Here is a 24,057-nt window from a genome sequence, read left to right on the forward strand (position 1 = left end):
TCTCGTGACGCTTGATCTCTTTCCCCTGGAGTGCCGTCGCCTCCGAGGGGACCTAATTCTTACCTACGCCTTGTTTGAACAAAGCTTGGCAAACAGGTTTTTTACCGTTTACCCAGCAAACACCCGGCGGGGACATAGTACGAAAATCTTCAAGCTCAGGGCACACACATCCGTTAGACAAAACTTTTTTTCATTTCGGGTAGTAGCTGCGTGGAATGACCTTCCTCCGACGGTTGTCCATGCTCCTTCTCGAACCCAATTTAAAGCACTATTAGACGTTTATTTATGCGAATCCTCGCGCTGGCGAGCATACTGCCTCGCGCTGAGAACATAAAGAGCAGTGCTACACCCTTTTTTCACTTGTGCCTTTCAGGTGAACGACAGCCACTGACCGACAAGAACAAAACCGACCCGGGAAACTTGGGCAAAAGCCTCGATCCTGTGTATCAAACCGTGAATCCGTGAATCCGTGACTGACCAATCAGCAACCAAAACTCTACGGGTCCGCTGCCGATCGTCTTTACCGAGGTAGAATGAATGAAGCAAAGGAAGCAGAAGCTCGAGGATATGTTGAGCAGGCGAAAAAGAAATCCAAGGGAGGTTTCCTCTCATTCATGTCTGGGTAAGTGTGGAGCATACATATTTGGATGCGGCATTTGTCTTGAACCCTTGTTCCCTAACGCTAACCTTCATGCTCTCTGATGGTTTGAATCGTCCCTAAGTCTCCCCATTTTCCTGAAATTCCAGTCACCCGTAACTGGCATCTCTGGGCTATTTTTCCTGCTTTTGTAACTATGATCATGTGTCAAGGCATGCCACCCGCTGTTGCTGCACATAATTTGGGGAGGGGTTTGGAGTGGTCACCGTATGCAAAATAACACAAAGCCAGGCAATTTCGAAAGTCTTAAGATATTTTCGGATGTTTCTACTCCAAGGATCAGGCTACCGTTTTCTACTTCGTGCCTGTTGTGTGAGCCTGATAGTACCCTAGCCAGTACACCGGAACTAAAAATATCGTCATGCCACATCGGCCGTGGCGTAGTGTCGCGTTGGTCCTGCCACTTGTCGCTGAATGACGGGTTTCTAGAGGGTTATCTGCTGAAATAGCATTCATCCCGCCTATACATACACACGTGGAGTGTATGGGGGATATGTAGCCCTCTATGTCGCCCGGGTGAGAACCACCGTCCAAGCCTATGGGATTTTTGTGTGGTTCGCCACTGAAAACCCCTGAATCGGGTAACCGGGTCGTGCTTTTGTGTTCAGTACCATCTCAACCTTATTTTAAACGCACTGTTTTATATTGTTGTCATAAGACATCTTGTTACGCACTAGGTCTATAGCGTTCAGCTGTAGCACCCTTCTGGTGCCTAGCTGCCATGCCACCCGATGGAAGCACGAGGCCTGGGGTGCTGCCAGGTTGTTCAAGCCTAGACAGAGGAAGTCGAGTGGCGGAGGTCAGATTCCAACCACGGACTTTCCGGTCAATAAATTCGCGCTCTAACTACTTGGGCCATCTCGCCCTGTACTAGGTCTATAATTGGATGTATGTCATTTACTCATCACAATGTTGCGTTATCCCCACGTGGTTCACCACGAATACTTTTTGTGTGGCCTACCGTCTTGTTCTGTTTGTCCTTCCAGCTAGTCATCTGTAGCAGCTATCCGCCTGATGAACGTCGTAGCAGGTCTGGGACAATCCCAAAAGGCTTAGCTCGGTCATCATGTCTCATACAGGTGGTGCATTGATGCACACATGCCTCTTTTACCGGGATCACTCAACTGGGTCATACATCTGTTTCCAGTACGGTCTGCCATAACCCTGTTTGAAACAGAACAAGTCGTTCTAAAGCATTTTAGCCTGTGAAAAACATATACCATCTTTCATCAGGTTATCAGTCTAGTTCACTTCGGTAATTTGGTGTTAGATGAGCCTCTGCTACCTCATGACTGACCACCGTCCTGGGATGCCATGCACATTAGGTTGTTTTCTAGACACAATGGTTGTCTTGCCCGCCTGACCGTTGGCTGAAAATCGTGTCTACTACTTAGCAGGCGTGCACCACTGTCCTTCCGGTCGAACAAGAGGCTAGTAAAAGGAATCCTGAGCTTTGACGCCGCCTTGGTGTGGGACTGATCGTGGTTGAAAACGCGTTGACTAGCTACGGTCGGAAAAATACGACTCCTGTCAATAAAAATTCCGAGGCTTTGTGTGGCCATTCTAAAGCACAGTTTTCTAAGGCCAGAGAGTCTCACTACCCAGACTGCGTCTTTTGGAAGAGCGCTTCGCTCGGCCTACAAAGGGTCCAGACCGTGCCGGATCGAACAATCAGATCGCCCATCCTGTGTGGCACACACGGCTTTGGTTGCAACAGGACTGAACGGGCACGGAGTTGATGTGACTCTCGAAGAATCACGGTTGGCAGACCGAGAAAGTCTTCGAGAGGCTGCTTCCTGATGCACGTTCTACTAGATCTCATACCCGACAGCAGGACAACAAGGTCATGGTGTCTTCCTGGCTCGAAAGTTTGCGGGAAACCCCTCGGCAGCCCGCAGCCGGTTTCGCCCTTCTTTTGGCATGTCAGGTGGGCGCAGCCCCCAGGTTTCCTTCATGACGCCCTGTCCGACCGCTCCGAGAAAATGCCTGACACAGAAGCTCATAAAGCCAATCCACGTTTTAGTTCATCGTGCCTGAGATTGACAGACCGAAACTGTGGCTCTGATCAGTGCATACTCTCCATCACTTTGCCCTGCAGACAACCGAAAGGACTATTTCCATACCGAAATTAATACTCTACTTTGGTTGGTTCTCCAAAACCCACAGGATTTTCTTCATGGGATACTTCAGTGCGCTTGTCGGTTGAGGTCATTCACTGTGACCACAGGTCCTCGGATGCCGTTGTATCGGAACTGTAAACAACAACAACAACATAGACCGATGTTTTAGACTTTGCGCTCTCCATGCGCTTGCTGCCATTGACGCGATATCCCTTCGCGAAAAGCATCACATCGCCACATGGATTCACCCACGCAGCGGCCACTCACCTGCTCCAATACTTTATAGTCCACTAGTTCATCATGCGACTTATTCTAACACCCCTGTGGAACAGACAGGGGAACAGCTTATCCGAGCATAGTTCAAATTCAGCTTTGTTAGCCACAGTAAGCCAACTGCATCAGTGAGCACAGAAAGATGTATACCATCTCAAAGTTCCGGAAGGCAGGTCTGTGAGGCAGCATCAACTGAATTCCGCACAGGCAGCTTTCCACTCGTCCATCCTGCTAACAAAACGTTACACAATTTGAAGCACTAGATGATGATGGCGGCAATCAGCGAGATCAGGCAACTGCGCTCGAGGCACCCTGATTGACCTGAGGACAAAAGTCAACATATAAAACAGCTGATAGCTCGAAAGAAAGAGATGCCAAATCTCTTGCCTTTATGAACGGCGAATTCAAAAAACAGCTGCTCCAAGTGACCTAACTGGGAACTTCAGCGCATTGAGGACGAATGGTAAAGAAGGAGCTGATAGCTCAAAGCCTTCCCTGCTCAGCAGCAACGCAAAGAATTTTAAGCTCTTTCGAGAACCAAGCTTCACATCAACTGCAAATCCCCAGAATGTTGACAGTAATTGAAGTGGATCTCAGCCGCAAAAGTGTTGGATAACGCAAACACATCAACAGACTGATGAATCAACGGGCGAGTACCCGCTGAACTTCTTCGGGTGAACTGTCTGAGAGAAAGGTTATAAAGAATCGTTTAGCTGTAGCACTCTTTCGGTACCTACTTGCCATGCCACCAGAAGGAAGCACGAGGACTGGGATACTGTCAGATTGCCCAAGCATAGACAGGGGAAGTCGAGAAACAGAGGTTGGGCTCAAACCATGGACCTCCCGGCCAGTATGTTCGCGCTTTACTCACGGCAGGTGAACGCCAAATTACGGTTTGGGAGGCTAGTTGGTGGAAACACTTTCGGCTCTGGAGAATGCACTTTATTGGTGTGAGACGTTTTGGTCTGGGGAGTTTGGCCCGCCGGACCAAGGCTCTCACGCCCGTGTTTTCGGACACACGCATGATGAATCACAGAGTTTAAGTGATAGGTTTTCGACTGCTGCTGCGCGGTTTGGCCTTAGCATCAATGCGAAGAGGACTTTCGTCTTATATCAACCGGCCTCAAGTAGCTCAGTGGTTAAAGCGCAAATTTACTGACAGGATGGTCGGTTGCTCGAACCTCTGCATCTCGATTACCCGTGCCTAGGCGTGAGCAACCTGGCAGTATCTCAGCCCTCGTGCTTTTTTCGGGTGGCATGGTAGCTAGGCACCAGAAGGATGTTACAACTAAACGGTACGATCAGCCGGCTCGAGATATGCTCCCCACCATTTCTCTGTGCACCAAGATTTGAACGGGGTTTGCGGACTGTCGCGCGAACTATCTTCTGATTCTACTATCGACCGTAAGATGAGCTCGTATATTGTTGAGGTTAGTGTGGCCCTCAATATCCTCGAGAAGATGGTTTAGATGAAGTGGAACCTGTGCCTGGTGATGAAATTGCGCACCTTCGTCACTGGCTGATAAACGGTGATTCGTCGGCGAAACATCTACGGACAAAGTAATTTTAACAGATCTGTCTCAGTTTTTTGGGGTTATTAGATAGCTAATCCCGCTAGCGCCAGAGGTGACTTTCCGTGACTAAAACCACAATGTCCCAGCGCAGTGGGAAACTGGGTGTACGGAGCACGCGATGGTGCTTGAAGTGGCTTTCAATGGTCATCCTGTAGACGGAATCATGGTTACCCACAGAATGCCACGCAGATGCATTCTGGGTTCTACTCATTGGTAACGTACATCAAAGTTGTTAGGAGCGGACACCAAGGAGTTGAACTGCTAAGTTTTTTCCGTCCCGCCTGAATTCCATTGGTATTCTGAAGCATTAAATCTAAAGCGGTGCTGGAAACGATTTTCCGTGACCATCGTTGTGTGGACCAAACTGAATAATGCCTTGCGCTTGCTGACCATATATTTCCGAATGGGCTTTGTCTCATGTGTGGTTCGGTCCACCAAATGATCTTTCGCATGCGTCATGTCCACCGCCCTGAGTGTTTTGGCTGTCAGGCTAAACATTGTTTTCCATAGCCATCTCGGCTCTACTTCATATTCATTGTACAGTACTGTTGTGATTCAAAATGTCCTATCGTATTCTATGTATGCATTTTTTTGTACCCACACAGAAGGGACCCACACCAGTACTCTGGATATTCCAGGTTGTTAAGCCTACAACGGTGCTAGAGATCCTCGTTGTTGTACAGATCTAGCTGGACAATGGTTAGCAGTGGTTAGTCATGTGCGCTTGTCTAAGATTCGCCTGCTGCGTGATGTTGGCCACCATAAGACCCCTTGCATGCAGTGTAGGGCTCAACTGTCCAGCTATACCTACTTGACTTGGCAATCGTGCACTATCGGTTTGGCATGCTGATGGCTTTGGAACGCGTCGTCCTGTTCACTGTCCAGTTACACAATGACTGGCGAAAATAGCAAGTTGGGAATCGTCTGAACTTGGACCATAATGTTTGATTAAGGATCAGTTTTTGTTGGGAATACACAATCAGAAAGAAGCAAGGTAGCTTGATGGCTGAGATACTGCCAGGTTGCCCAAGCCTTGACAAGAGAAGTCGAGATGCAGCGGCTGCGTTCAAACCACGGACCTTCCGTCTGTAAATCCGCACTCTAAACACATCCATATCGTCCCCCACCGCACCCAGTGGCGTCAGGTAGGAGTGTCATCTGTTTCCCTTTCTCTTTAACTTCGTTATTGGTGTTTTTCCTGAGTCTTATTTTCCTAGCTCCATCACCTCGGAAATCGGAATACCTCGGGGGCGCCCTCTCATGATTGAGTGCGCCGATGATATTGCACTTCTCTACTCACCCTTCAGGAACGAAGACTATTTAGATAATCCAAATAGTTCTGCTGCACAGTTCGGTACGTGGTTCGCACCTGCAAAGTGTGAAGTGTTAATGCAGACTGGAAGAAACCAAACTCAAACCTCGTGCTTGCAGGTGAACCGCTCACTGTAACAGATAAGTTTGTTTATCTGGACAGCTCATCATCACCATCGATAGCATGACATCAGTGTTCAGCACCGATGCTTCACTGTCGTACAACTATGATTTATTTGAAGGCCTTATTGTAAAGAAAAGAGTAAAGGTGGACGGGGAAGGGACTTAGTGCTACCTTACCACAATCATTCTGAGGACAGCTGCTCAAGTCCGGGTGGACCGGCGAAAGATAGAGTTACTTCCCGGATCGGAAAGGACAATGTAACATCTGCTAGCCTCCAGTATTGGTGGCGTCTATACGATATCAGCTTTGCTATAATGGAAGGAGTTAACAATGCCGCTGTCCGATATGTTCTATTTTGTGGATTGAATTCATGGCAGATGCATGTGGAAGACCTCCGATGACTCTTTCTGTCCGATCATCAGCACTTCCGAAGCGTTGCGTGAGTGTGGTGGGAACATCAGTTCAGAAATGCTGAGGTACGCCAGGTATTCTTCCGGAAATGTCACTCTCCATCGACAGGTCAGCTGGTTCCACTCCACAGGTTACATTTTTAGGCCAGAGCCTTGCTTGGTTCGTAGGACCATAGCTTCACAACGAAGCATAAAAGCATTTATGACTCAATTCGGTTGCGTTGGTGACTTCCGTCCCTTCAACTGGGGACCGTTGGACTAGACGAACTAATGGTCAGTGACCATGACTGGCTCAGTGTTGAGATCGCGAATTTACTGACCGGAAGGTCCGTGGTTCGAATCTGACCTCAGACTCTCAACTCCCCCTGTCTAGGCTTGGGCAACCTGGCAGTATCTGGGCCCTCGTGCTTCCTTCTGGTGGTATGGCAGCTAGACACCGAAAGGGGGTTACAGATAAACGATTATCTTTCATTACCATGACAGGTAAGGCCGTCATGTAGCCAGCGATGTTCCTGCATCAACACTGTCGTCTTCATAGTCCAAATCTTGTCAGATAGGACCATTCACTGTCAATGAACTGATTAGGCCACCACCTCCAACGGTTGACTCTATTTTCTGTATTCTCGGTGAGCAAAATCAGACACAACAGATAGCCTCCTCTCATCCATGCGGTATCGGACACCTAGAAGACTGATTAAGCAAACGATCACGATCAAAGTGAATGGAAGTATGTCTGTGGATTACCAAACACCCACGCCACTACTGCTCATGCTCAGCACCAATACGGTGACATCGTTACCTGGTTCAAAATACGCAGGCTTCACCAGACCTGAGACTCAGTGCACTCCAAGAAGAACCTCCAGATGCTTGCCAAACATTCTAAGCTAAAAACGGTTCACTTAACCCAAATGATACTGGCGGCTTTTTCACTGCTTCGATTATCTTCATCTGCACTTCATTGGGAGATCCATTCCAGAAATGGCACCGCCTACTCACATTGAGTCGGTGATTCTATTAAACAAATAAAAGAAGCCCGAAGTTTTCATCGTGAAAACTTTTGCAGTGTAGGCTGGACCGAGATATGTTAGCTGTAGGGGATGGATGTCAAAAATAGTCTCTGACGTTTTTTCATTGGAGAGGTTGGGATAGGAGCTATGCACTGAGGGCAACAGCTCGAATGCACGAGCGCCACTGAGGGCGTGACTGGGCCATGTCTGACAATATCTCTAACTCTTTATGTGTCTCGTTTCGAGGTCCCCATCCAGGGAGGCGGCAACCTATGGAGTGTGGTCAGTTCATCTATTGTAGATGGGTAATTTCTTCCCAATACCGTTCGACGTACTTCAGCATTGCTGCTCCGGCGTTCCCACCAGACTCGGTCAATGCTCCGAATACATCAGTGGCCAAACACTGACTACTTCAGCGCGCAGCGTTCAGGTTTCTGACCCGTATAGTAATATGGAGCGCACTGCAGATTGTAAACTCGACTCGTAACAGATAAGCCGATGTCATGCCCACGCCACAGCTGCTGAAGGTTTACGAAGGCTGCTCTGGCGTTCCCAATCCAGATGGAAATATCGTCCTTGGCTAGACCACCGGGACAGATACGGTTTCCGAGGTAGGTAAAATTGTCTACTACCTCAATCAGCTCATCGCAATCATGAGGTCAGGGTTCGAGTCTATCCAGTTTTGCAGTAGCACTTTACACTTTGCAGGTGTGAAGCGCATGCCAATCCGTGAAGCAGGATTATTTAGATTATTTAATAGTGTTTGCACTACGACGGCATCAGATTTAAAAAGGGCTATGTTGTCTTCATACTCGTTATGTGTGAGCGAATGCTCTTGGAGCATTTCGACCCCAGACGCATCAGAGACTCGTAGGGAGTCTTCCATAATCGTATCAGTGACTAAGTTGAAGAGGAAAGGTGAAAGAAGGTAGCTTTTCCTGACACTAATTGATGTAGTAAACTCAGGCGACAGCCTACCGTACACCTTCACATGCCTGCAGGAGTTGGCGTACAGCGCCTTAAGGAGGATCCAAAATTTACAGGGGACACCTTTGCTCCACGGATACTGCAACAGGGTCTGACGGTCTACAGAGTCAAAGGAAGCTTTCAATTCGAGAAGGACGACCATTGTTATTTCCTGGAAGCAGTGTCAAGTGGTATGATTCCATCATTAAGCGTAGCTTTGGCTACCCTTTAAAATTTGGGTGAGCTTTTTAAAGGGACAAACGTGGCACCTTCCTGTACCTTGTTGTGGATTTACCGTCAAATACTCTTCCAGCGTACATCTGTTGCGAGACTGCCGTTCTAACAGTGACCGCCTCCGGTGCTCCCCGCCATGTTCCTGTTATCATTTACAGGATTACTTCCCAAATTACCGGCAGCAATAGGTTCCTTTATCATGGTCTTTGATACCCACATGAAAACAAATTGTTGAACTTGATTTTTCATCAAGGAACTTTTGAATTCACGGAGAAGCGCTGAGCACAACCCCGTTTTCGTAATGCCTGGTTTTGGGCGATCCAGGGCGTGGCTGTGATAATGGGTGGGTTCACTATGTGACTACATTATGTCATTCTGACTCAAAAACTCACAAATTACAAACCATTCGATTATCAGTACTCGATGCACCCTGCTGTGGCTATCCACAGAACTGATGCTCCCCATACTCTTCTTACAGGCGCCGGTAAGATGGATCAAACGCTTTTTTCATGTTGGTGTATGGTGTTGCTTCTTATCCCTTACACCTAGTTGTAAAGCTTTTGAGTGTGCATTTTCGCCTAACCCTTCAGAAGATAACACAGATTGAAGTGGTTACACATTCAAAGCGAGTTCAGTGCACTTTTGGCGAAGTTAGAGAACAGGTTGAACACAGCTATTTGCCCCGATAATGCTGATGTCCAGTTTGATGAGCTCTCGTTGGCTTGTGTTTTTCAGCTGGCATTTAGAAGTACGCTGCGCAAACTCTTATTATCACCAAATACAAGTATGGCAACCAGTGCGTCATGGGTATCGTCCTTATCAAAAAAGCCAACAATGCGAGAAGTAATCATCATCGGAGACAGCAGCATCGATTTTGACACTGATGCTTCACTCCTGTGATAATTTGTTCTTAGTAGACGAATCTGAATGCAACACAGTCGGACTTTTTAGGTTTTGCAATAATAACCATTTTAGAGTTTTTCGTCTGCCGATAGGCGATATTGATTGTATCCTGGTAGCTATGCCTTATGAATGCCGCGTTTCGCAAGATCATTGTGGTACACGGGTGACCGCAGTTATTGGTGTGTACTTATGTGTCAACTTGAATCAGAACGCAGTTAGAACAAGTTTTTTGTGTGTTTAGCATTGATCTACCTGATCTACCAAGCTCCCTAAACTTAGTTGCAGATAGTACAGCCAACCAACTTCACTGATATCCTTTTTAAACTCTTTGCTCACCGTTTTGACTATTACGAGCGCTATGGAGGGCACCAGTTCATATTGCTCTCTCTCCCTCTCTCTCTCTGCGGCTTTAGCATATAATGGAGACCGTGAGATTGTGGTCAGGGATAAACCCGTAATTGAGGGACTTTTTGCAGCTTCGGGTCAATTGAAGACGTGTTTTGAACTCCATTCAGCTGTTCGTTCTCATACAGCTACATGTCGTCCAATAGTCTTGGTAGAAAGAACGACTCTACTATCAATCTCAGTCGACCACCATAGGCCTATGTTTAGCACCAGAGGGTCATGAAACAATGTTTAATTAATTAATCTATGATATGTGTGTATGTATATGATGTGTGTGATGTATGCATATATATATATATATACATATATATATATATATATATATAGATTCGTAACGTGGTAGCTAGAAAACGACCATTTGGTTGTGTGGCAAGTACTTCAACCGCGGAAAACATCCAGCACCATCGACTATGATGGCTCGGCCATGTTTCGCGCATGCCGAAACACCGTCCACCGAGACGAGTGTTGTTCTTCATGCCTCCTTCGAAATGGCACGAAACCGTTGGATGGACAACATATGGATTAGTAGAAGGGTGTGAAAGAGGTTACGAAGAGTTTAGGTTGGTGTTGTATGCCTTCTAGGATAGAGTCCCCGTTACTCTTTCTGCACTTGGCCACAGACATTGCAAGAAATGGCGGCTAGTCTGTCAGTAGCGTTCGTACTGTTAGTTTCTCTCCAGATTGATTGGGTGCTTGGGGATATGGACACCTCAAAATGCTCGCGACAGGCTAGAATCAGGTCCCCCCTGATTCACCACCACTGATGTTGCTGTCCTTGAGGATGACGGCAGAGCAGTTGGAGTCAGGTGATTTGCACCGCTATTAGAAACGTTAATTGGTATAGGTCATCACAAGAGGGAAGCTATGCCTTCTGTGTCCATGTGTATGATCAGCTGTTGCTCACGATCATCCGTCATTCACAGTTTGTTTGTGAGCTGGAAGCATAGGTGCACATTACAGCAACTTTGTATTCGCTCTTGAGTCCCTATTCAGTTCCAGTTGTATGGTTGATGGTTTTGGTTTGCAATCAGCGGACACTAATTTCGGTGGGTGTTTTCTTCATAGCCATACATGTTGTTTCTTAGATCAGCAGACGATGAAAATGGAAATAGAAGTTTAGAGAGAAAAATCACGGAACAGTGTTTACCCAACAACACAACACTATCCTAAAGGAAACTTCTCACAAGGTTGCTGAAAACACTTCGACAGCCCACTCACAGCAAACTTGTGAGTAGTTTCCTTTATGAAAATATACTGCGATATCTCGAATATCGTGCCGACTGAAACATGAAGCAGCCTGTGTGCAGCACATTCAGTCGTAGAATATCATAAAAGAGAGATTCAGTTGTCTCTCGTAAAACCAAATCGATTTGCAAATGAGTGTATTTCTCAAAAACAGTGCAATTTGGGTTCAAGTCGATCATAAGGTTGACGGAAGCTCGGGGACTGCGCCTACCTGATGAGCCCCAAGAAGGGCGAAACCGGTCCTGGGCTGTCTAAGAGTTTTCAGCAACCTTGTGAGTAGTTTCCTTTATGAAAATATACTGCAATATCTCGAATATCGTGCCAACTGAAACATGAGGCGGCCTGTGTGCAGCACATTCAATTGTAGAATATCATAAACGAGAGATTCAGTTGAGTATCTCGTGAAAACCAAATTGATTTGCAAATTAGTGTACTTCTGTAACAACGCTATCCTGTTGGATCATCGGTTAGATGTGAAAATTATCTTCGCCGTTTTTAGGATGATGTTGTCTAGTGTTCCAGCTACCGGTATTTCACCACTGACGTGTGCGCCCTACTGTTTCAATCTTCTCAGTTAACCCATATTTGATTGTATTATTTTGTATGCCAGAGCATTTGCGGTTCACTTAACGGGATTGCATATTGTGAGTGAGTAACCAACTCTGTAAAGTCAAACATGATCAAGTTCCAAGTTTAGCTGATGACATTGGTCAGCGACATAATCGCAGCGTTTCATAATATTCGTACTATTGGCTGGCCTGCATTCGCAGTAGCTATGCGCCGATTCAATCAACGACACGAAAACAACCGCATCGCATATGTATAGTCGTGCACGATATGAATAAGGGAAACATGCGGTATGTTGGTAGATGCAGTGATCTTTAACAGTTCTTTGTCTGGCAATGTTCACTGGTGATTTCACCAGGACTGGCATCCAACTAATCGGTGATGCCATCTTACTCCTCCGGCTGCTATTTAATACTTTTTTGCCCGAATGCATTTACTCGTACATAATGTGATCTCATCCACTTTGATTGTTCAGTTTACAATTGGATCGTATTTGCAGTTGATTTCAGGGTTCGTTATTCAGTAATGGCGATTTTAGTCTTTATTTCGATTTTTTACTGGTGAAATTCTATTATTCCCTTATTTTCACCGGATTTTTAGAAGTGGGGATAAAATTCAAGAAATGGTCTCCTTGTACGAAAAGGCCGCCAACTGTTACAAGATGGCGCACAATTGGACTGGTATGGGGCTTTTGTGGGTTCCAGTTGACTTCTTTTTGCAGAAGCCGGGAATGCGTTTCTTGAAGCGGCACGACTGTGTATTCAGGATAAGGCGAAGCATGAAGCGGCCACACAGTTCGTGAATGCATCTACTGCATTTAAGAAAGTCGATCCACAGCGCTCCATAGAGTGCATAAATCAAGCCATTGAAATATACACCGGTGAGTGACGCCCTTGCCGCTAACCATCGTTCAGCGTGCCCCGCTTGTCCTTCAATGTCATGTTCACCGTGAAGTTTATATTAATCGTGTATTGTTAGCACCACTGCTAAAAGGACGCGAGACCTGACAGGTTCGCACCCCTGCCTGAACGAAGTGCGCCTGCCGTGGCAAACAACGGCCGGTTGCTTCTGTATCCTACCTGTTTCCTTCCCATTTGATGATGGTTTGGAATTCTGTGCAACTGCAACCAACTCAATATTTCCGCCTTTTTTCTCACGCGCATTACCACCCTGAGTTTGATATGTGTTGGCTACAAGTCATCTTGATCAAGTGACCCCGTTCACAGCACCTCGGCGTTTAATAACTCGTTAGCGAATTCTACTCAAATTCAGGTTTGGCTCTATTTTGTCATCTCTATTAAGGATCTACGTGAATCCACTTGCATTTTAACGGGATCGTCCTTAACGGACTTTTTACGCTTGTCCCGTTTTTTGATAAGATCAAGGAGAATTTTTATCCTTTCTCTAGACTACCGTGTATCTTGTCGTGACAGACAATGGTCTATACTAATTACCGAGTTGGTGGACCCTGTGGAAGTTTGATCGCTGCGTTTCATGTGTCATGTCTAATTGTTTCCGAGACGTCCTCAGGGTTCAGCTAAAAGGGCAGTTTTGGATCAATTTCTGGAGCCGGCGTAAAACTGGACCCATCCATTGGGCGGAGAGGATGATGCATTCACAGTCACCTGCCATAATTAGGTTGGCTAGGCTATCTTTTTGGGTCTCTGTACTTTCTTTGGTTCCACTGACTCCTGTGGTGCAGACAGCCCAGGAGCCGGAATCCTGGCTCACAGTGTTACTACTGCACCCACGTATTCAAGATAAACCAAAAATTTCTTCTGATCAAATGCGAGAGGCATTCGCATTTTATAAGTCCAAAATGCTCTGAACATCACACCAACTTACACAGCGATGTTTAACTATCGCCTCTTCATGGGAACGGGTCGGATTCGAGCCTGTAACACATGATGTCTTACCACCTTCAAGGCGCCGTGCACAACAAGCAAATTCGGGTTTAAAAATCAGATAATGATCGGTTGGAACCAGATCTTGCAATCAAGGGAAAGTGGGATGTCTGTTTGTATCGACATTGGGTACCTTCATCCCTCGTCAAATTTTATGGACTGCCTCAAATTCCTACAGCAAGAGGAGCCCTGTTCGATACCTTCTTCCTCATTTTCTCGTTGACTTGCTTCGGTCTTTATGCATCAGTATCTTTTGGATTTAGTTGTTCACTCTAGTTTTACTACAATCCTGGAAGTAGATGCTGTCATCCACCCAATCAACACACTTAGATTTCTTCGGAGAGTGCGAACCAAGGTGATTTCAGTGTTGCTTTGGATTCCGACTCGGAGTGAGTGATGATAATTAATCCAAAGAAGTTGACTGGATCTGTCTGAAACGAGTGAAAAGATACCCAGAACTTTCAAATCTGATCAACTTATGATCTGGTTGGGGGGTATTCAACGCACTCATGTTGTGGATTATCTGCTAGTTTCACTGAGCCACACTCATGCTTACTGCCATCGTTGTTCGGATGACATACAAGCTTAGTTTGAAAGACATCTGATTAATCTTTCGCCAGGTGACTGGACCATACATTGCTTCCTCTCTTCGTGCATCGCTTGTACTCCACTCATTTAGAATTTGGCAAGAAGGGAAATTATGGATATCATCCGGTCTCGCACTGTTTCCGGCGAATAATTGATTACTACACGAATCTCTTGTTTATTTGCAATTTTTGGCGAAATCTGCAAGAGCCAGATGATCATAGTTATGCGAATTACTTTGGTAGTTCACATTCAAGATGGTGGTTTTAATATATCGCATGGTACTCCATGAAACTCTCAATCGGTTCTCATGCACTGTCTTCATACTTTTCTATCACTCTATTCTATCCTTATCACACACAGGTGAGCTAGTCATTTTCACTTTCGTCCCACTGCTATTCTGAACAGATGAATAAATCTTCGTTTGTAAGGGCAGGATGGCGTTCCCAAGTCCCCTACATCTTTGATGTTAACTGGACATCGGGCTAGCCATAAACAGTAGAATGTACACTGCAGCAGTGCTATCTCCTACTTTGCGAAGCAGACACATAACCGCCACGTGCAGTTGCTCAAAATTCTCTACATTTGACGCTTCATATGTCCGAATGGCCACACAAATCCAATGGAAACATCAAGTCCGTATGGTGAAGCTATATCGAATGGCTTTCAGGAAAAATAATTCCGCAGAGGATCAATTGGACGGTATTTAGACTGTGAACTCCATACTTCATAGAACCTTTTAACTCGTAAAACACTTTTCGCCCAGTCGTGTCTCTGCCGGAAACGACGCTGACTTGACAACGAATGGTGTAATCCCACACCGGTCAACTGTCTTGTTGGCAAATATAATCTTCCCGGAATGAGGTGCACCAGTGGTTGATGAGCCTGACATATACAACTCAATCGCGCATTCGCTGATGAGCATGCACAAGAGCTTTTGTCTTCAGTGAATAGTTCTCATATCCCGCACCTAGTAAGGTATGTAACAACTCTAATTCAATGAACTGATTAAGCCATTGTCTCCAGTGCGTGGCTGTCGCTGTTGAACGAAACCATAGCAGTTGAAACCACGGTAACTTAGCGACGTACACTCATTTGCAAACAAATTTAGTTTTGCGAGCGACTCTCCTGGAGCCCAGCTGAATTTCTCGTTTGTAATGTTTCCGGGCAACTGAATGTGCTGCTTCAGGCCGTCTCATGTTTCAGTTGGTACGATATTCGAAATATCGCGGTACATGTATATACGTGATGCACTACTCACAAGGTTGCTGAAAATCCTTTGAAAGCACACGACCGGAAACTCGAGGACTGTGCCTACTTAATGAGCCCCAAGAAGGACGAAACCAGCCGTGGGCTGTCGAAAAATTTTCAACTACCTTATAAGTAGTGCACTATCGTATAACTTAGTTTATAGTTGCGGATTGTCTTGGGCTGTCACCCATCTCCACATGTACTCCTTTTTTGACCCCGATTATCGTCATGCTGTGCCATGACACTTTTCTCCCTCCCTCTTGAATAGCTCTGGTTTCTTCTCTGAACAGCTGTTGGGGGACCTCCTTGTACTATTTGTCATACTGATCAGCTTAGCTTTGTCGGGGAACTTGACTGCTCATGATAGTCAGGTGGTTTCTGTGTACTCGACACTGAGCCTGAGGTTTCGTGTCTTACAGTTGTTAGCGAAACCGCTCTCTTTGCCTCAGCTAAGTTTCTCAATGACTGTCCTGTATTTTATACATCCTGATCAAATGGTTTGTTTATCTTTTTACTCTGATAGAAATGGGTCGGTTCTCAACAGCAGCGAAGCATCACATGACAGTTGCGGAGATCTACGAGACCGTACTGGTAGACTTGGAGCAGGCTATTCGGCACTATGAACAAGCGGCCGATTATTTCAAGGGTGAGGAGTCCAATAGCTCGGCAATGAAATGTCAACTCATGGTTGCCCAGTTGTCCGCCACTTTGGGGCAGTATAGCAAAGCCGCCGATATCTTCGAAGAGGTACTTTCGGCTTTAGTTCTTTGTCCTTGCCCGTTTTTTGAAACCTTTCTGGAGAGAGGCTACTCTTCTCCTGAATAACGTTCCCTAGCAGCGACCACCTATAGCACGGTCTTTCCCATAAGGGACGACTACTCCCATTGAAGGTTAAATGATTCCTTTTCTGATGTTAGTTCTTCTGGTGGGATTTTTGTATTTTTAAAATTTTTCCACGAATTATCATCGCTTGAAGACAAGTCCACCATTGCTTAAACACTGTCACGCTCTTGTTCGGGGTCATCAACATCTTTAGAGTCCCAGTTTGAACTGTGTGGTGCTGATACCCTGTTGAACTTTTCAGGGGTTGATGGATGAATAAGAGTTTTCCGTATAGTTGCTTGTGGGTTATGGTCGATACTATGTGCTGGAAGGCATTTCATTCTGCAACTGAAGGTCGGCTGCGTAGAAGAACCGAAAAACACTGTTAAACTGTTTCATACCTGTTATCAGTCATCACCAGCATACGTCTTGTGGATCTGTAAGATGTTTCCAACTCGAGACCGTCTGAATAGCAGCTTCAACAATACGTCATTCACCTACATATGACCGGTCAGTACTGTGAATAACTCAAAAGTAGACAGGATTTAGCAATCCTTGGCTGTCCAACATGGGTTCACCTTGTGTGAGGGACAAAATCCACAATGTTGACTCCTCACCGTCTACAGCGTAGTGTTGGTAAGAGGTTGGGTACGAGTGTTTGAGTCATACTCTGTAATTCAGACGTTTTTGAGTACAGACAATTACGGCAAACTTTTATATGGAGTCTGTGGCTAGTATGGAGAGCGCCCGTTCTTACTCCATGTTTATTCTCGTTCAGAACAAACTTCTAGAGCGAATTGTGGGTAACTATGGTCTTCAGCTTGACACATGAAGAGGTCACATTGTCCTGAAGAATTAAGTCCTGACTCTGGGTTTTCAGTTTACTGGAGTTTGCTGGTTCAGTCGTCCAACATTTCATCGAGTTTAGCAGAAACCTTTCCGTACTACTCACAAGGTCGATAAAAAATTTGGACACTTCACGGTCGGTCTCGCCTTTGTTGAAGCCCCTGTTCCAGAAAGTCCAAAGTGATTCCAGACTATCCTGAGCAAATTATGTTGCTGCACAACGAATGTATTCTCTATACCGTAAGGATGATCCACTGGTAAAACTACGTATCCAACCCGGACATCCGGACTGTCTAGGCTTGGGAAACCTGGTGGTACCTCAGCTCTCATGCCTCTTTTGGGTAGTATGGCAGCTAGGCACCGACGGGGTCGTACAACTGAACGATTTTTTCGACACTATTTGGTCATTTTGAGAACGGATGCCGCACTTGCTCTGTAGCCATAACTCATGAACATCATCCACAAACTATAAGTCGGCAATGGTTTGATTGACGTATCCAGAATCACTTGCTTCTCCACGAGTCTTTTCTGACTGGATTTTCAGGTGGGAAAAGCGTCGATGGAAAACAAATTACTCAAATACGGAGCTAAGGAGCATCTTTTCAAGTCCTCCATCTGTCACTTCTGTGTGGATTTGATAAATGGTCAGAAGGCATTAAAAACATTCGAGGAGTCATTTCCAATGTTTGCTGACTCTCGTGAATGCACCCTGATGAAGGTAGGTTTTGTTTTCATCCTAATTTGTCCGCTTATTTCTGAAGTGGTCTTCTCTCCTTTTGGTGTTGAATAATAACCCAGCCCCTAGCACTCCTGGAACCCGTAGAAGCTGGTCCAGTTGGTCAAAATTAGGTGGCCGCTGTAAACCTCACAGTAGGAAAATATCTTATTTCTCTTTTGTCAGACAGTCAGTAAAATAATGAACTTCTGGTGCACGTATTTTGCCTGAACGCCAGCTCCCAAGTTCTCCAATGCTACCTGTTTTAATCGTATAGGACTGTAGGCCTAGATGTTGTTGTGCTTTCTAGTGAACGGTCACGCGGAAGATTTGAGAGTCTCCGGTGAATGTTAAATCGACCCTGTTCAAACTGAACTAAGCTGAGCACCGTGGTGGGCAGTTGAAAGTCACACGTCGTCTGTTTATTTTGTTAATAAAACTTTCAAATAAACTCAACGCTGATACTCTATCGAGTTGATGATCGTATTCTCTACTTCCGTCTAACCAGGCCATGGTACAAGCCAAAGGCACAACAGTACCACGCAAGCGGAGGACTCAGATTAGCGGAATGTAGATCAACACCTAGGACAATGACGGTTTCCCCCGAGTGGCGATTTAACAGACTGGCGAAGTTGCCGAAAGAGTGCGGGTGGGTTCGCGGACCCTTCGGACATTACAAAAAGGAACTGTAGTCGGAAACTGATGGCTATGTTGTTTGTAGCACGCTATGTCGTTTTGCTTTTAGAAGGGTGCTCGGTCGTGTGCATAACATGCACTATGTTCTTTTAACACTGTGCTGTCCTACAGACTAACTGTCTGGGGGTATTGATTTGGGTACAACTGGGAGTGACCTTGGCTTCTCATCAGCTGAAAAATGATCTTATCGGTATTCGTAATTCAATTTCATCTGCATTTAGTTTGCCCTTCCAACGTGTGCATTTTAGCCTTAACATGTACTATCTAATCGTCTTAATAGTTCCCCCGTCTTTGTTTCCTTCTAATGGGGATCCCCTCAAAGAGACCACTGTGTCCCACGGAAAAACACAAAACCGTCCAACAGAGGCCTGAAAATGTTGTCAATTCTGACTCAACAATTAGTAGAATGATACGTGAACAATCCTGAGTCCGTAAGTTGGTGTCGTGCGCAGTCTACAGCTGAGCAAATGAAACCACAGCGTAAAAAATACTCGATACCCAGTTTGTTGACATTGTTCATCCTGGCTCCGATTAACTGGCTTGGCAGTTAAAATATCACGACGAATTGTGGGTATTGTAGAATAGTCTGAGGTGTATTGGTAAGTAATGCACCAACTCAGCTTTGTCTGATCCCCAAGCTAGCGTTTTCAGCAGAAGAGCCGCTAAGTGCACACGCGTGTGTATCTTAATCAAAGTGTATGCAACAGCAATATTCTGGAAATCCAGACACCTGTACGCGGTAGTGGCATCCGGCATTTGGCGGATACTGGAATACGATTGGCTGTTGGGTTCACATTTCCGACCAGAGTCGCCTTGATGGTGTGTCGGTAGGCGGCCCGATCTTCTGACCAATCACATGAGCGTTTGCCTTATCGGCCGTCATAGTTCCTAACTCCGATCGGTAAGGTGGTTTTCGCGCAGAGTTCCGCCTAATAGAAACATTTCAGGACAGGTGCCAGGTCACTGAAATTCGGGTGACGTGTGAATGCGATTTTCCGCTCGACTTCCGCACACCTCAGATAACTTCACATCAATTTCATTGAGAAGAATCTGTCAACCTTCATACAGTTTGCACACCCTTTGACACTGTCGTGAATGCTCCATTAAATGATATTTTGGTTAGGCTTTAACGGATCTTAATGTTCATCGGTGCGTCCAGCATACATCAATGAGATGATGAAATAAATCATGCCCAGAGGATTATATCATGACCCTTGAAATATCATAGAATTACTTCTTCTGATTGCTTTATCAGTCAGATCACGACACGAAGGCCAATACGCTGTCTCCTGGTAGTTCCATATCCTAAACCAACCATAGGTTTTCGGCTCTCAAACTTTCTGAACCCTTTGGTTGAGAGTGAGAATGACGTACTTCTGTTCATCACACATTGTGCAGCTATGTGGCTGAACTTCCAGATTGCGCCATTTGTTGGTGAACAAATCCTGTGGCAAGAATTATCACATTTAATTAACCGCTGATTTATAGCAATGGGAACATCATGGTTCGTATCCATATTCATTGTGAAAATGTGGCTGACATGTAAATTCGATTTTCCCCCTACCGGTCACGGGCGACAACTCAATCGCAAAGACCGTCAGTTAGTTTGGGCAACCTATGACACATTTTACAGTGATTAACAAACTGATCATGTCTTCTCAAGTGCCCTACGACCACCACTGTCCTATTAGACAGTGGGTCGCTTTCGGATATAACCAACTCAAATTCCTCGCCATCTGTAAGTGGATTCCACAACTGAGAAGGAATTTCGAGGAGATGTAAAGAACACGTACCCCTTGGAAGTTGTGAATTTTTACTCGATTATGCAAACCGTAAGAGAAGCTATTTCGTTTCAAATAAAGCCGAAGAATCTGGATGAAAACGTAGTCGTTCTAGCTTCAGTGACACGTCGCACACTATTAGCATGGCGCACCGATTTGGATCGTGCGTACTCACCATATTTTGGTGAACAATTGTCGACTGTCCTGCATAGACAAACTTGCCCGTGTTAGAGGAGCAGAAGCAGTTAGACAAGTCTAATACAACTCTACTACTTCTGACTGGGAAAACAAAATGCCCTCAGGTGCCTGGGTTCTGTGAATCAGTGCCAAGATACCCGTAAGATCCGAGCAGCTTAGGATCTCACAGGACGGTTGAAGCTATCGGACTATACGCAGTTCGTATGCAGTGGGCAGTAGGAATGGACGGACGATGGCAATACAGGATGTACTGAGAACTGCCAAGAACTGATTCTAAGACAAACGGGTTAATAAACATAGTGAATTAGGCAAAACGTTCAATCAATGATGGCACAATCGGCAGGAGCAGAAAAGTGGTCAGTGACACAGCAGGGCTTTCTCGAAGGAATAGCAAGTACTTAGCAAATGATGTACGAACGTACAGATACGGCCAGTTAATCAGTGTAAATCGGTCGTGTAAGAGATAACGGCGCGGAAAATAATCAGTACGTTCGGGAGATAAGGAGCTGTCTCTGGTTGACGGTGCGATGCAGCATCTTGTGTCACGTGCCAAATCGGATTGCGCGCTTAGGTCCGTTTGAAGCAAATCGCAAGAAGGGCTATCTGGCAGGTGCGCTATACGAAAAATACGAAAAATAGGGCCTCCTGAGATGTTGAATTGGCGGATAACACGCTCCCCTGCCATCGGAGGAGCTTTGAGTTCGACTCCCGTCAGAGCAGACAATTGAGAATAGGTAGCGCCGATAGTAACTTGCAAGTGAAGATGGACAGGCAACAAAATCTTGACGTCGGTTGCTAGAGAATAAGCAGAACCTAAGCAGGAGAAAAAACCCGGGGAACGAGCAGCAAGGAAACAAAAAGCCGTTATAATGAACGGACGTAATGCTACTCATCTGTAGTCCGAACAAAGAGGTAATAACCGCTGTTCACACCTGTACCGTTTACCCATCACTGTGTTTATATCAATCCTAAGTGGTTTATTAAAGCGTAGCTTTGAATGGTCAAGTGGATACGTTTGGACGGTCGGTATCCAGGTGACTTTATACTTGATAACAAACGTTCTTCATGTATTACGTTCACCAGCTAGTCCGTGTTCTTTCCTTGTCTTGACGGCTATCTGGAGCTGCTCCCCTCCGTCCAACTCAAAAATGGTTTCGATTTGCTTGAAAAATTACACTGATGTAATCAATATCACCGGGTAGGAAATCCAGCCAAATGGATTCCAGTCGACCTCTCAGTGGATGCTTCCTTGGTTCCACGGCATTAAGTTGACCGCGGATGTTATGAAGGAGACTAGATCTCACGAGCTAATCACTGATATCTTCGGGATCGATGTGTCTAATTTGGCCTCTCAACTTCACTATATCTGCAGGTGCAGGGAACGCAGTGTTTCTGGCATTGTCACAGAGGAGTTTTCATTTGCTGTCTTCTTTTTTAATTTTCCACCGAACTGCACTTCTGAGGTGCGTGATTTTACCCTCCCTCGCCCCATCGCATTGTGTATCTGAGAGTTACTGATCCATAGCTGTTTCGCATTCTGACCGCTCACGATCTAAATAGACCCTCATTCCTCACTTCTCCCATATGTGGTGAGTGACCAAGTTGAGAGCAATGGTGGTACCTCCAGTCGCTACGGTCGTTATTCTTTAGCCCATGCATCTTCTGCCACACGGGTGGCGCATTGTTTAGGCCTCAAGCAACAAGATAATCAAATAAAACCAAACACCGATTCTGCTTGGTAGGCACACACGAACGTCAGCACATTTATCTTCTTTTGCCTCAGCTAATAAACTTTATGGAAGCAAGCTCTGATTTGACCACGTCGCAGTAAAGCCCCGAGATAAAGCGGATCTATTTGGAGCGTGTTTACCCGGTTGTTGACCTTCATAATTTGTTGTCAACGTTGTACAGACTCATTAGCGGTCGAAACTAATTGATCCACCGTTTCACCGATTCGAATGGATAATGTGGGGGTATTAGATGAAATAGTCCATCACTTGATAGTGCTGTGTCCTTTTGATAGACTTCCCAGTCTCTCGGTGGAACAGTCTGTTGTCCGGTTTAGTGAAACTGAACAGTAAGGTGCTGGGAGAATCATCCACGTATGTTTGTTAGGCGGGTCTCTCACTGGGGGTTTCACGGCACAGATTCAGTCAGCACTGCTTTCACAACAAAAGCCGCGTGAAGATCACCACCAGAATGCTCGTTGAGCTCTCACTATGATAGTTGACTCAATGCGTGTAGTCAGTATGGCATCATCCTCTTACTCAATGGGTGAAGGTCGATTCTGTGACATATACATTTTACGCTGTCCAGACACTACTTGGTTGAGTGTACGATCTGAATGTAACCTCGTCCTCACTCATCGGCAAGCGCACATGTCGTCGTCGTAATGAGATCTGTTTTACCCCTCCCTGTGATTGTCAGATGAGCTCCAGTTAGGATACACCTTTTCCTGGTACCCTTGGATTCTTCATGACTGTACCATCCTTCCCTCAATATGATACACCGACAGTCATCACTTATTTGTCTGTGCTTCAGAAACTATCAGACGCTCTTGAACAAGAAAACGTGGAGGCGTTTACAGCGGCGGTTCAAGAGTACGACAACATCACCCGTCTCGATCCTTGGATTACTTCGTTGCTTCTGAAACTCAAGAAGACCATTGGCGGTGACGATGAAGATATCACCTAGTCACCTGACTTGATTTTTTCGTCATCCAAGCTCTGTTCTATTTATCATGTAATTTCCTCTGGCCATTCCTTGGTCATCACCTTTCATTTGCAATTGCTGTGATGGCTCGCTATCATTTTCTGGTCCTCTGTCAGTGCAAGACGAACTCGAAACCAGCGTCTTTGGTCTGCACACACACACACACACACATTCCTCTTGTTGTTGTTGTTTACCCTATTACAGCTAAGCTGTTCTACTTCGCGACAAAAGGCACGACTGAGCCCCCTTCGCAAATGTATCACTTTTTCCATTACTTTACCTCCCTGTTGTCTCTGTGTGCTTTAGTGCCACTTTTGTAAGTTTTCGCTCTTCCCTGACCATCTCTCCACCGAAGACGAGGTTCCTCTGAGTTGCTGTTTTTTCTGCACAGTGGTTACTTGCTCCTTAACAGGAAAGACAACGTTTTTGCCTAGCTTTTGCATCTTTTTCACTTTATTTTGGGAAAATGGAAAAATTTATGCGCGTGAAGATCACCACCAGAATGCTCGTTGAGCTCTCACTATGATAGTTGACTCAATGCGTGTAGTCAGTATGGCATCATCCTCTTACTCAATGGGTGAAGGTCGATTCTGTGACATATACATTTTACGCTGTCCAGACACTACTTGGTTGAGTGTACGATCTGAATGTAACCTCGTCCTCACTCATCGGCAAGCGCACATGTCGTCGTCGTAATGAGATCTGTTTTACCCCTCCCTGTGATTGTCAGATGAGCTCCAGTTAGGATAC

General features: G+C 45.6%; 2 protein-coding genes across 2 annotated transcripts in view; one reads left to right on the top strand and one right to left on the bottom strand.

Moving 5' to 3' along the window:
* The window catches only part of T265_05935 (hypothetical protein), a gene marked incomplete at both ends in the record, with an annotated part of 51,463 nt that extends 31,325 nt beyond the window's left edge, over positions 1-20,138 (bottom strand). Inside the window, one exon of the mRNA XM_009171082.1 lies at positions 19,991-20,138. Coding sequence (XP_009169346.1) covers positions 19,991-20,138 — 148 coding nt within the window. The remainder of the gene's footprint in view (positions 1-19,990) is intronic.
* T265_05936 (hypothetical protein) lies at positions 491-23,289 on the top strand (the record flags this gene model as incomplete). The annotated part of the gene is made up of 6 exons (XM_009171083.1): positions 491-622; positions 12,398-12,477; positions 12,519-12,677; positions 16,061-16,284; positions 17,750-17,923; positions 23,137-23,289. 6 exons carry the CDS (start codon positions 534-536, stop codon positions 23,287-23,289), a joined length of 879 nt encoding a protein of 292 aa, XP_009169347.1.
* Positions 23,290-24,057: the final 768 nt, after the last annotated feature.

This window comes from Opisthorchis viverrini (genome assembly GCF_000715545.1).
Source record: "Opisthorchis viverrini unplaced genomic scaffold opera_v5_118, whole genome shotgun sequence".
NCBI classification, from domain to species: Eukaryota; Metazoa; Platyhelminthes; class Trematoda; order Opisthorchiida; family Opisthorchiidae; genus Opisthorchis; species Opisthorchis viverrini.